The 12733-nt window shown below is 28.9% G+C and overlaps 3 protein-coding genes across 7 annotated transcripts in view; 2 read left to right on the top strand and 1 right to left on the bottom strand.

The window, feature by feature from the left end:
• DNAlig3 (DNA ligase 3) overlaps nt 1-12733 on the top strand; it is a 77192-nt gene that overhangs the window by 18589 nt on the left and 45870 nt on the right. For all 5 annotated transcript variants that reach the window (XM_085489350.1, XM_085489349.1, XM_085489348.1 and 2 more), the window contains exons 2-3: nt 5122-5468; nt 6799-7065. In XM_085489350.1, the coding sequence (XP_085345476.1) occupies nt 5135-5468; nt 6799-7065 (601 nt within the window). In that variant the 5' untranslated portion in view covers nt 5122-5134. The remainder of the gene's footprint in view (nt 1-5121; nt 5469-6798; nt 7066-12733) is intronic.
• The window catches only part of LOC114931643 (uncharacterized), a 31529-nt gene that overhangs the window by 14929 nt on the left and 3867 nt on the right, over nt 1-12733 (bottom strand). The gene's annotated exons all lie outside the window — the stretch shown is intronic.
• LOC146719979 (uncharacterized) lies at nt 9286-11439 on the top strand. Its single transcript, XM_085489352.1, has 2 exons — nt 9286-11173; nt 11265-11439. Exon 1 carries the CDS (start codon nt 9295-9297, stop codon nt 10915-10917), a length of 1623 nt encoding a protein of 540 aa, XP_085345478.1. The 5' UTR covers nt 9286-9294; the 3' UTR covers nt 10918-11173; nt 11265-11439.

The following is a 12733-nucleotide window of genomic DNA, read 5'->3' as shown; positions in this document are numbered from 1 at the left end:
AAATTTGTATCTTTTAGTAATAAATCAGAAATATCACCTCATAAACAGCTTTGTCTTCAATATTCATATTCTTGAGAACTTTAATTAATTTTTTTAACAATTCCAAAAATTATTTTATTTTATATATTTCCTTCAATTGAAATGAAACTTAATTGATTAATTATTATATTTTATAATTTTATTAGTTTCTTCAAAATTAACTTATTTTAAATGTATTTAAAAATGAATCAATTTAATAATTTAAAATAATTTATTGAATTTTCAAATTCTATGTCAAATGAGATTCATCTTACAAACTCATTCGGTTTCCTTTCTTCATTTATTCTGCACCATCTATAGTACTTATTTAAGCGGGTCAACTCGTTCTCCGAAATCGACCGTCATACGCGGTCTACATCAAATTTTTGCCGCGACTCAATTGCGACGCGCCAATTACACACATTAATACGATGACGAGGAAAATGACGCGCGTTTTAAGGCCGCTGATAATCTCGCGACGCAATGTAAGTGATGAAAACAACCGTGCATGCGTACCTACGCACGCGTACGTGCGTATGCATTATTTGCCGAAGATTGGAATATTTAGGGACTATATTTCCAATCGTTAATATATATATATATATATATATATATATATATATATATATAATCGCCATTCGTGACGTCATTAATCGCGCGCAAAAAAGACGCTCGAATCATGGATGATTGAACGTATATATGTATTGTATATACAGAGTGATTCATTTTAATCATAAAAATGTTTCAAACACAAGTTTTTTAAGGAGGACATAAGACGGTATCATTAGTTTGACCTTGTATAAATTATTTGAAGGTCACGTGAAGGTCATCTTTAATTTCCTACGCCATAAGTCAAGTAAAACTTGGAAAAACATTACTATACGCTTAGAATGTTGATGGTGACCTTGACTTTGACCTAAGGGTCAAATTTAGAGGTCATTTCAAGGTCAATTTAATTTTTTAAAGTGAAACCTACTATTTTTATTGCATATTCTTATAGCTTATCTCGAGAACTTTCCGAAATACTATAATAAAGTATATTTCTCTTAAGCGCTTTTTGAGTTATTGAGGTTTGAAGTTAACAATTTTTTGACATTTTTTTTCGTATCTCCCATAGTGTTCGAAATATTTGCTCGGGATGATTAAAATGAATCACCCTGTGTATAAGTATATATTGTAACGCAAGAGAGATGAGCGAATATTTAAAATTAGATTAGAGCAATGTTCTCTCCGTTCTTGAGAGCCAATCGCGAGGCGATGATAAAGCAGCTTTTCTTATCGCGGCTTATTAGAAAGGAGAAGGAGAATTATCGAGATTCGGTGCAGATTTTTTCTCCGTTCACACTCTTTTCCCCTTCCTCTCTCCTACCCCTCCCACTGATGAAATTATTTTCGTAAGTAAGTCGCAATTTCAAGTATACGCAAAATGTGGATCAAAATATGAAAAGGAGCACGATTTATCACGCGAATAAATCGAGGAGCAAGTTTTTCCTCGAAAAAATTGAAAGAACGATTGAACAATGGATGAAAGGGTTTGTTTCTAATCTAGGATCCTTCACTAATCTGAAGTAAATTATATGTGTAATTTTATGTTTTTTTTTGAATTGCCCGAAATATGTTGGTAGTATTTTTATCCTTTGATTCTCAAAGGTATAAAAATGAATTTTTTTATATTATTTTTTTCTTGATTTTTTTATATTTTTTAAAATTATTTATTTTAATTTTATTTTAAAAAATTAATTTGAATAATTAATAATCAATTATTTTATATTATTTTATATTAATACGGTTAGTAATACAATTTTGTTTCAATTAATTATTTGTATTACAATTGTTCTTTTATTTTACAGAATTCTTTTTAATTAAAAATTAAGATATTTTTTCAGAATTATAATTTTTAGAATTAAATGCGAGATTAATATCATGGATATAAAATTTAAAAAAGTGGTCAATTTTTTCATTGCTCATGTTATATAAATGTATAAATAAAAAATATAAGTTTATATTATAAAACTTCCAAGAAGAGTGAAAATTTGTTAAGAAAATTATTAGTAAAATTTCCTAAATAAAAGTTTATTCTTAGCTATTTTGACATTCTTAAATAATGCAAATGTATTAAAATTGTAGAGCTTCTATATTTTTTCGAAAATGTATTACTTATTAGTTTTTATCTATATTGATTTTGCCATGTTAGATTTTTCAAGTGTGTTTTTCTTAAAGATGCTAATGAAAAAAATTATCAAATACAAAGTTAAATATTTTTAATTAAACTGTTACTAACTACGTGATAAAAAATGTGATTTTTTAAATTTTAACCACTTTTCCGGAGACGAGAATAAAAATATTATAATATTATTATATTCATCAAAGAATGTAAGATTATACGTATATAATTTATAATTTTTATGCAAAAATCTGACCCATCCTTTTTCCTTTTTCAAAAAATTGAGAATATTTTTACAAAATATCTCATAATACGTGAAATTATTTCAACACTGAATGGGAGGCACAAAAACAATGAAAAAAGTTTATATAGATATGTGACACGTAAAGGTGGGTTAGTTTTATGTTATGAAATATCTTGTATATTTTTTAATTATATAAATGTATTCTTGATCAAGATAAAGAATACATTTATAATTAAAAAGACGATTTCTTTACGAGATCATCCCACTTTACTCCAATTTTCGTTAAGATCGAGAGGAAGAGAGAGAAAGAGAGAGTGAGAGAGACAGGAATCCTATTTAAAGCATCTCTATGATATTCCGAGGATTAGTGCATACTCGAATCTAATGAAAGCTTAATAAGAGATTATTGATATACACGTATTATCGCATACGATCTTGGTATTACAGTAAATTGCGTCATACATAGGTCTGTCTTTGGCATTTCGACATTCCAGAAATCAATATGTTAACATCTCCAATGCAAAATTTAAGATGCTCAAATTTCTTCGTTGAGACAAGAAGTGTCCTAGATAAGAATTTGCATACTTTTCTAATATTTTTTCAAATATTTTCAGGGTTAGGTAATAACTAGTTAAAAGTTAAAAAAAAGTTAAAAAGTTAATCATTTTTAACTTAGCTTATTGTTAGTTAATTTAAAATGTATTAATTTTTAACTTTAATTAATTATTTTTAACCTTAAATTTATTAATTTTTTTCCTAAGTTAAATTTTTTCATCTCTGAATACCATTATTGTTTTTCTTGTAAGTTATAAACGTATATTATTTTTAAATCAAAATATTATTAATTTTTATGTTCATTTGTCATAAATTGTAATTAACAAAAAATATATTTCTATATAAAAATCAAAATTTCTTTGTTATTATAAATTTTAAAAGAATTAGCAAACAAAATTCTAATTTAATATAAATAATGTTTTTAAAAATTAACTTTTGATTTAACTTCAGTTAATTTAATCTTAACTTTAACCGAGTTAATTTTTGTTCATGTAACTTTTAACTTAAATTACTTTTATAAGCAACTAACTTTAACTTAACTTAGTTTTAAAAAATCATTAACTTAGCCAACCCTGAATATCTTTATTATCATATTTTGTTTTTACGTTTCAACTCTGTAAAGTGACTAAAAAATTAAATGCTGGCTGATTGCATATATCGACACAGATAAATTTGAATAAGTCTTATCAAAATCTTAAATATAATTTGTATTTACAAATAAAAATTTTTAAATTTTTAATGAAGTCTTTCGAATTCTGAAACTCGAATTTTCTCTCGTCCTTTTACAAAAATAAATAGTTCAACAAAATAATATATTATCCTTTTTCTAATATTTTTTTATCTCTTGTGTGTGTATATATATATATATATATATATTTTTTTTTTTTTTCAAATTGAACTGTAATCAAAGATATTAATTTTTCAACGCGATATATTTTTTCGGTTCTCCAATTTTTCCTCTTACATATTAATAAAAAATTAACCTAAACGTTACACTGAAGAAATCTTTAAAAAAATCAAGGAAAAAAACCACGAATCCTGAAACCGGGTCTAATTACAGTTTTTTCCATCGCGTTGCGAGGACTTTAAATAACATCTCCCATCTACGAGCTTGATTAACGCATATCCTTACGTTATGCCGGGAATCCTGCGCCATGCGTTTGCTTTGTTTAAGGTAAATTACCTAATATCCGTGACGCGCGTGTATGTTATTTGTGAGCGATTACTGTAGCAGTTTACGCAACTACATCGTGGGTCTTCTCCGCTTCGTTCCTTTACGAACATCGCTAATCCAAAGCTCGATTACCCTTGTTAAGACATAACGCGAGTATGCCCGGATTCCTCAGTTAGGCGTATTTAAACACTGTACACACATGGCTTATTAGAATAATTCGGAGAAAGGACTTAGGGAGAGAGATCCGTTCAGAATGCTTCTGATATAGGGTGCTTTCCAGCAACGGAAAACAGTCACAGTGTCGATTTGCAGCTGAAATGCTGCTTATTTTCTTTATTTCATCGCCAGAGGGCAGGGCAGTCACTTTACGGAGCGTTTTCAAAATTTAAAGTTTTTTTGAAAGTTTGTGTTCTACTAGAAACTATGTAGAAAATAAAAATAATAAGATGTTGGGATTTATAAAGTGGCATAAAACGACACAGCATTTTAACTGTCAATTTGGATAGTTTGATTAAGTTAGGTACATATTTTTAAAATATTGTAGGTATACTTTTATCAGATTAGATTGTAAATACACTTCCCAAATAGCAAACTGACGTCATTAAACGTCAAAAGTGATGTCATTTTGACGTCTAATGATATTCGTATGATGTACATTTCCCAGGTAACAGACTACGACGTCACTAAACGTCAAAATGACGTCATTTTGACGTTTAATGACGTCCGTTTGCTACTTGGATTCTAGTATAGATTATATGTTACACACTGTCATTGCTGAAAAGCGCCCATGATCATCACATATAATGCTAATGATTCAATGCGTCTTTTAACTTTAATGATTTTGTATGAAAAAAATTATAAAATAATTATAAAATAATAATAAAATAATAATTATAAAATAAATATAAAATTATATATAAAATGTAAATAATAATTATAAAATAACTTTTTTCATCTCAACATCAGGTGAGTCATCATCATGGCGAGCGACGTCGAGGATGAAGAGCAACAGGGAGAAGAGAAACCCTTTGTTGTAGAACGCGCGAAGACTGGCCGCGCGAAATGCAAGAAATGCAAGTGCGCACTCGAGAAGGGTGAGATACGGATTGGCAAATTCGTGACCAGCTTCTTCGCGGACGGCAAACTGATGCCGGCCTGGCATCATGTGAACTGTCTATTCGAAGCGTTCGCCAAACAGCGCGCGACAACCAAGAGGATCGATGATCCTGCGGAGGATGTGAAGGGTTGGGAGCAGTTGTCCGATGACGATAAGAAGATCATCCTGGACAAGTTGGAGGAATTCGAGAAATCTTGTGAGTATTTTTGTGTCGTAGAAGGTACATTTCCTTTTTTTTCGCGTTTTCGCGCAGTCGATGGGAATTAAAATATTTTTCTTACACTTGAAAGGGTTTTTTAAACAAATTTGTTATAATTCTTCTTCATCTCCGAAGCAATTTTTCTCCGAAAAAAATTCCTTCACGATTCTCTTTATTTAATATTTTATACATGTTATTCAGAGTAAAATGATTTATGAAATTTTTAAAATCAAATAAAATAGAGATTTAAATTTTGGTATTGCTCGATATTTTAGGAAACTAAATTTTAAATTATGTAATAAATATAAAATTATTAATCATAGAAAAGATATTTGGGTTCTCTCTTTTATTCGAAAAAAATTCTTTAATGACTCTACTTATTTATTTGTATTATATAATTACTAATCAGACTAAAATAATTTGATTTATAAATTAAAAGAGATATTTTAGAAAAGTAATTTAAATCAGAGATTTCTATTATTAAAAAGATATTTGATCTTTTTTTTTCCGAAAAAATCCTTTAATAAAGCTATTTAAATTTATTACATTTATTTGAATTATGTATAACTGTTATTCAGAGTAAAATAATTAATTTATACATTTTTTAAATTGAATAAAAAATAGATTTTCGAAAAAAATAAATTTTAAATCAGATTTCTAGCTTTCCAAAATATCTTATATATCTTGAAGTTTATTAAGTTTTATTAGCTGTTTTGCAATTAACGTTTTATACGTAATCCAATCTACTTTTCTTCGCATTATTTCGAAGCGTATTCGATCTGTGCGTTACACGGAGAAATCATTCAAAGGCTTTCCGGCTTTTCTTTCTGCGAGAGAAACTCGTGCGCTACTTTTAATAGATTTTCTCCCTTACGAGAGAGAAAAGCTTTACAACACGGAAAGTTCCAAAAGAGCTTGATGCTTATAAGAGAGAGAGATTGAGAACTCTCTCCCAGGAGGGTAAAAAAGTTTATCGATATTGGGGAAAGATTACAACGTGTTATATCGCCCGCGCATTTTTTCCTCGTAATTATTTCGTCTTCAGTACTTAAAAATATTTTCACGTTAATGTACGAATAGCAAGACGAGAAAGTTTTATCAGAAAATTATATTAGTATATAGATTTTTATTTATTTCATTATTAACATAAATTTTAGTAATAAATAATCCGTCAGAATTTTCAAAAAAAAAAATAGCATATTATAAAATAAAAAAAATAAATATGAACAAAAATTAAAATAAAATAAATAATATATTAAATGTAGAATAAAGTAAGTAGAACAATTATATGTAGTTTTTAATTGCAAAAAAATGTATCATTTTCCAGGTCCGACGAAGATTTCAAAAAAGACCGCGTCGCCGCGAAAAGCGGCCCCTTCTTCGAGTAGTACTTCGGGAAAAACGCCTGAGAAAAGGAAAAAAGAAACCGCGACGAATGACAAGGAGAGAGACAAAGAGGAAAAGAAGAAGGTCTCGTCGAAGGATGACACCTTTCGCGAATTTCGACGCATTTGCAGCAATATCGCCAACGTAGACGCATACACCGACAAGACCGCGATTGTTAAGAGGATGTTCACGAAAGGATTGCAGGGAGGTGAGTACCTCTTCCAGCTTGTTATACTAATACGACAAGATCAACTATGTTATATGCGAAAATTGTCACGAATAAATGGCCGTCGAATCGAAGGAAATAAATTAAGCGCATAACTTTGGATATGTGTTAGGAAGAGCTGTTATTAAATGCAAATTATTATTATAATATGGTTTACTCTAATATATTAATATATTAGAGTATTTAATATATCAATTATAATTTCCATATATTAATATATTAAATAATATATTAATATATTAATTAATATATTAATTATATATTAATATATTATATTTAATATATATATTAATATATTAATATATTAATTTAATATCATTTTATTCTGATATATGAAATTAATATTATAATAAATTAATATTAAATTGATATTAAATTAATCATGAGAGATAGAATTATGCGGTGAGACCCAAATGTCGTTGCATATATCTTTCTTGAAGAAAGAGAGAGAGAGAGAGAGAGAGAGAGAGAGAGAGAGAGAGAGAGAGAGAGAGAGAGAGAGAGAGAGAGAGAGAGAGAGAGAGAGAGAGAGAGAGAGAGAGAGAGAGAGCAGCAGCATTCGCATTTGAATGGAGTTAATTAATTCTCTCATTAATCGAGAATGATATTTTTGCGGGGGCGTTTATTTACGATTCTGCCTGAGATTTTTCCACAATAGAAGAAAAAAGGATTCTCGTGAAAGAAAATTGCTGATACACGTTGTTTCTGATATTGCGATAATGAATCGTATTTAATGAATGGATGAATAAATGTATCCTCTTTTTCTCATCCTTTCTGAAATAATTTTATTTACAGAGGGAGATTCCTCTTTCCACGTAAAATATTTTGTCATTTTTTTCACTTGTGCGGTAATAAATTGAGTGGTCCAGCCTAAATGAAGCTATTTTCGTAGAAGTTATAATATATTACAATGAAATTCTTTCACTCTTTGGTCCTTTTTAATGTGAAGAGGGAGAGAGACAGAATATTGTCGAATTAGATCATGAAATAAAATAATCTCGAAAAATGAGCACATTTTGCAAGATATATGCACATATTTTATTCTGGTGCAAAATCATTCTGACATAAGATATGAAATATCGTAAAATATTTATTTTTTGATGACCTCATCGCAATATTTCTATAGATAAACGTATCGATTCTCGATACATTTTAAAACGATTAAAATAATATATATAAAATAATATGAAAAAAGAATTTGAGGTCTCGAAAAGAAGATATACACGTCATCGGGTCATCGACTCTTCATGTTATACGAAAATTCACAATGACGACTTCGTACAATCAATTCACTTCATAATAGAAGTTTTATATCTCACAGAGAGATGGAAAATAAACATTTTATAAAAATTCGTATAATGAATATATCTAGATAAAAGGTATAAAATTATATGGCGTTTCATCTAGATAATTTTCAGGTAATATTATTTTTAAGACTGCTTAAGTAAACGGTTATAAAAAAAATTGGAAATTATAAAAGGGATATAAAAATATATTCATATTTTTATCTATAAGTTTTTATCGCTTACTGTTTAAGTTCTACTATTTAAGTATTTTTATGTGCTATAACTTTAAATCAAATTATCTGAATATATTATTCTAAATAATTTAGTAAGGATTCCACTTTTTTCATCTAAGATGCAGATATAGATAGTACATATTTTTATTATTTATATAAAGATAAGATGACGCCAAAGTTTCATCTAGATGATCATCTATATAATTTTATTTAACATTTTATTTAAATTTTAGACTGTTTGCGATACTTCTTCAAGGCGGTGATCGAGTTGTCCGTCATATTTTCGGGACTTATCGTGAGATAATTCGACCGGAAACCGGAGTTTGCAGCTTATAATCCGATAACAATATCGTATTTATTTTTAGACAATCGTCGATTGCTCGGTCGGAATCACGTATAAAACACGATAGACGCCTCCTTCCAGTCAGGGTTAGCTTAGGTTCGGGTTCCTTGAAATCGAAGACGATATTCTTTATCTGCTTATAAAGATTCGAGTAATTAATTTAGAAATGTTTATCATGAAAATCTCTCCTCCAATTTTAAAGTCGACCAGACTGGCAATAATTTATTTAAAAAATTTTAGTTAAATTACAACGTTTCGGCTGTCATTGCAGCCCTATAGTTCAAAATTTTTGAAATCAAATAGTAACATTTTCGTAACAAAAGCAGATAAGGGCCAGGTCACAGTATTGATGAATCGGACTGACTATGTGGGTAAAATGAATTGTTTACTGAAAGATGTTTCCACCTATAAATCACTTAATAAAAATCCATTAAACGCTCTCAACGCAAAGATCACGACCTTATTAAAATCTTGGTTGGATAATGGACTCATAGATGATTCGGTTTACAAACAATTGAGATGTACTAATGGCAATTTGCCTCGTGCTTATGGTTTACCTAAGATCCATAAAGTAGGTTACCCTCTTCGTATCATAATTTCAACGTTAGGAAGTCCGGTTTATTACATTGCATCTTATTTAAGTGAGATTTTGCAAAATGCAGTCAATAAACCTCGATCTCACATTAAGGATAGTTGGTCCTTTGTTGAAATTATTAAGGATAAAAACATTGATGACGATCATGTCATGATTTCGTTGGATGTGACTTCGCTTTTTACTAACACACCGTGGGAATTAATAAAAGCAGCAATAGAAAATCGTTGGGATGATATCTCACAATTTACTTCATTTAACATGGCACAGTTTTTACATGCTATTGACACGGTTATGCGCTCGACTAGTTTTGTTTTTGATGGAAAATTTTACGAGCAGGTTTTCGGTTCGCCTATGGGGTCTCCTTTGTCTCCAATTTTGTCTGATATGGTTATGGACGATTTGGAATCATATTGTTTGCGTCAATTGGATTTTGAGCCCTATTGTTATTTCAGATATGTTGATGACATTTTTTCAATTATTCCGAAATGTAAAGTGGAGGATATGCTTACGATTTTTAATAGCTTTCACACTCGACTAAGGTTTACGTTTGAATTGGAGAACAATTGTTCCTTAAGTTTTTTAGACACAAACGTTATACGAGTTAATGGCAAATTGACGACTGACTGGTTCCGTAAGCCTACGTTTTCAGGCCGTTATATAAATTTTCTTTCGAACCATCCGATGCGTTATAAAATTAGTGTGATCACAAGCCTCGTGGACAGGGCTATTTTACTCGCGGACCCTATGTTTCACGAGAAAAACATCATCTTAGTCAAACGAATTCTTCGTAACAATTGTTACCCGTCAACAGTCATAAACAAAATTATTAACAGGAGACTTAGGGCGATTAAATTTGGCGGTAATTTTGGTGCGTCTAATCGAGATAAATTTGATACACGAAATGCTATAGCGTTGCCGTATATTAGAGGTTTGAGCGAAAATATTACTCGTTGCATAAACAAAAATGGAATCGGTGTATTATATACCGTTCCTAAAAAATTAGACACATTGATAAAAAGAGGAAAAGATAGTATTGACAACTTAAAAAGAACCGATGTCGTTTATAAGATCGAATGCGCGAACTGTGACTCTACATATATTGGACAAACAAAGCGACATTTAGAAACACGTATTAAGGAACATAAAAATAACATCAAAAAAGACACGACATCACACTCAGTTGTTAGTTTGCATCGGACTTGCAACGATCATGAGTTCCGTTGGGATTCTCCTGTGATTCTGCATCAAGAAAAACAAACCAGAAAAAGAGAAATAGCAGAAATGTTCTATATAAAAAACCAAAGAAAGAGCATTAATTTACAAAAAGATACGGAGAATTTCAGTGGGATTTATGATCGCGTTCTTGAAGCTATTTAATATATTATATTGTCATATGTTACATATTTATTTATTTATTTATTTATTTATTTGACTTTGTATTGACTTTTTAAAAAATTGCGAAAGACACAGTACTCTGGTTTTCTATTTTCTCAACGCGTTAGTGACTAAGTTTTCTGCTAACAGTCAACATCTATTTTTTCGTGCTCACTTCTGTCTGTTACACATTGTTCAACAAAACAATGGTTAATTTTGTCGGGGGTTTGCTGTAAATTTGATTTATTGTATTAATCTGGTACGTAAACATATATATTTTTGTAAATTTATAATTATTTGTATGATTAAGCGCATTAAGAGTATATTTATATGTATATAATTGTTCATAGATTACTTGAAAAGGGCTGCAATGACAGCCGAAACGTTGTAATTTAACTAAAATTTTTTAAATAAATTATTGCCAGTCTGGTCGACTTTAAAATTGGAGGAGAGATTTTCATATTTATTACTGGCGACTGTTAAGGATTATCATTTAGTTTATCATGAAATATTAGAAATAAATATTAGGAATAAATATTCCCTATAAAAATGATAATAACGCGAAGAATAACAGGATTATAAATTTATTTCTATTTCTTTACATCGATTCTCTTTTTATTAAAGTTACAAATAAACACAGGATTGGGTAATAACTAGTTAATTAGTAGTTAATAACTTTTAACTTAGCTTTGTTAATTTAAAATGTATTAATTTTTAACTTCAACTAGTTATTTTTGACCGTAAACTTATTAACTTTTTCCTAAATTAAATTTTTTTAATCTCTGAATCTATCATTATTATTTTTTATAAGTTATAAACGTACTATTTTTAAATTAAAGTATTATTAATTTTTATGTTTATTTGTCATCAATTGTAATTATAAAAAAAATATATTTCTATATAAAAATCAAAATTTTTTTGTTATTTGTTATTATAAATTTTTAAAGAATTAACAAACCAAATTCTAATTTAATATAAATAATGTTTTTAAAAATTAACTTTTGATTTAACTTCAGTTAATTTTATCCTAATTTAACTTTAACTGAGTTAATTTTTCATTCATGCATTTTTAAAAATTTTATAAGCAACAAACTTTAACTTATATATAATTTAGTTTAAAAAAATTAATATCTTATCTAACCCTGCAAATGAATATAAGAATGAGAACAGACGATATACAATAGAATCAACTGTTTTGTATGTGAATTGTGTTGAAATTTGAGAGTAGTTATAATGTTATAAAGGCCAATTTTTCCAAGGTTAATGATCTGTTTTAAACAATCGGGGTGTATCACGGTTGACTGATAAATCACACATTGCTCAAAATTTGTTTTGGCAGCATTTAAGATACCCGTGGACAGATATTAAAAACAAAATGTTAACACATTGTATTTTATTGTTTATTATTTGAGTACGATGATATATTCAAATTTTAAATTACATTTTTTTATTGATATCGAAAGGCAAAAGAAGAATGATAAATTCTTTCTCTCTCTTTCTTTGATAAAACTGAAGCATATGCAGAGGGAATAAAGAGAAGAAATATTTATTTCACTTTCTCTTGAGGGAAATTTTTTAAACATAAAAAGAAGAGTAGCATCGTTGAAGAAGAAAGAGTGACGCATTTAAAAAATCGAAAGCATTTCAAAATATCGAGCATATTTCAATTTCAACAAAGTTCCACTTTGTGCAAAATTATCCCAGTTGCTTCATCTATATCGTAACAAAAGGTTGCTTCCCGAAGACAAAGATGAAGAATTGAAAATAAGGATCTAAGTAGCAAACATCATTTTCACGTTAAATGATGTCAATTTGTTAC

This window comes from Nylanderia fulva, unplaced genomic scaffold, assembly GCF_048542155.1.
Source record: "Nylanderia fulva isolate GAGA-0341 unplaced genomic scaffold, ASM4854215v1 Scaffold80, whole genome shotgun sequence".
Taxonomy (NCBI): Eukaryota; Metazoa; Arthropoda; class Insecta; order Hymenoptera; family Formicidae; genus Nylanderia; species Nylanderia fulva.
Note: the sequence above shows the minus strand (reverse complement) of the source record. Positions and strands in the feature narration are given on the sequence as shown.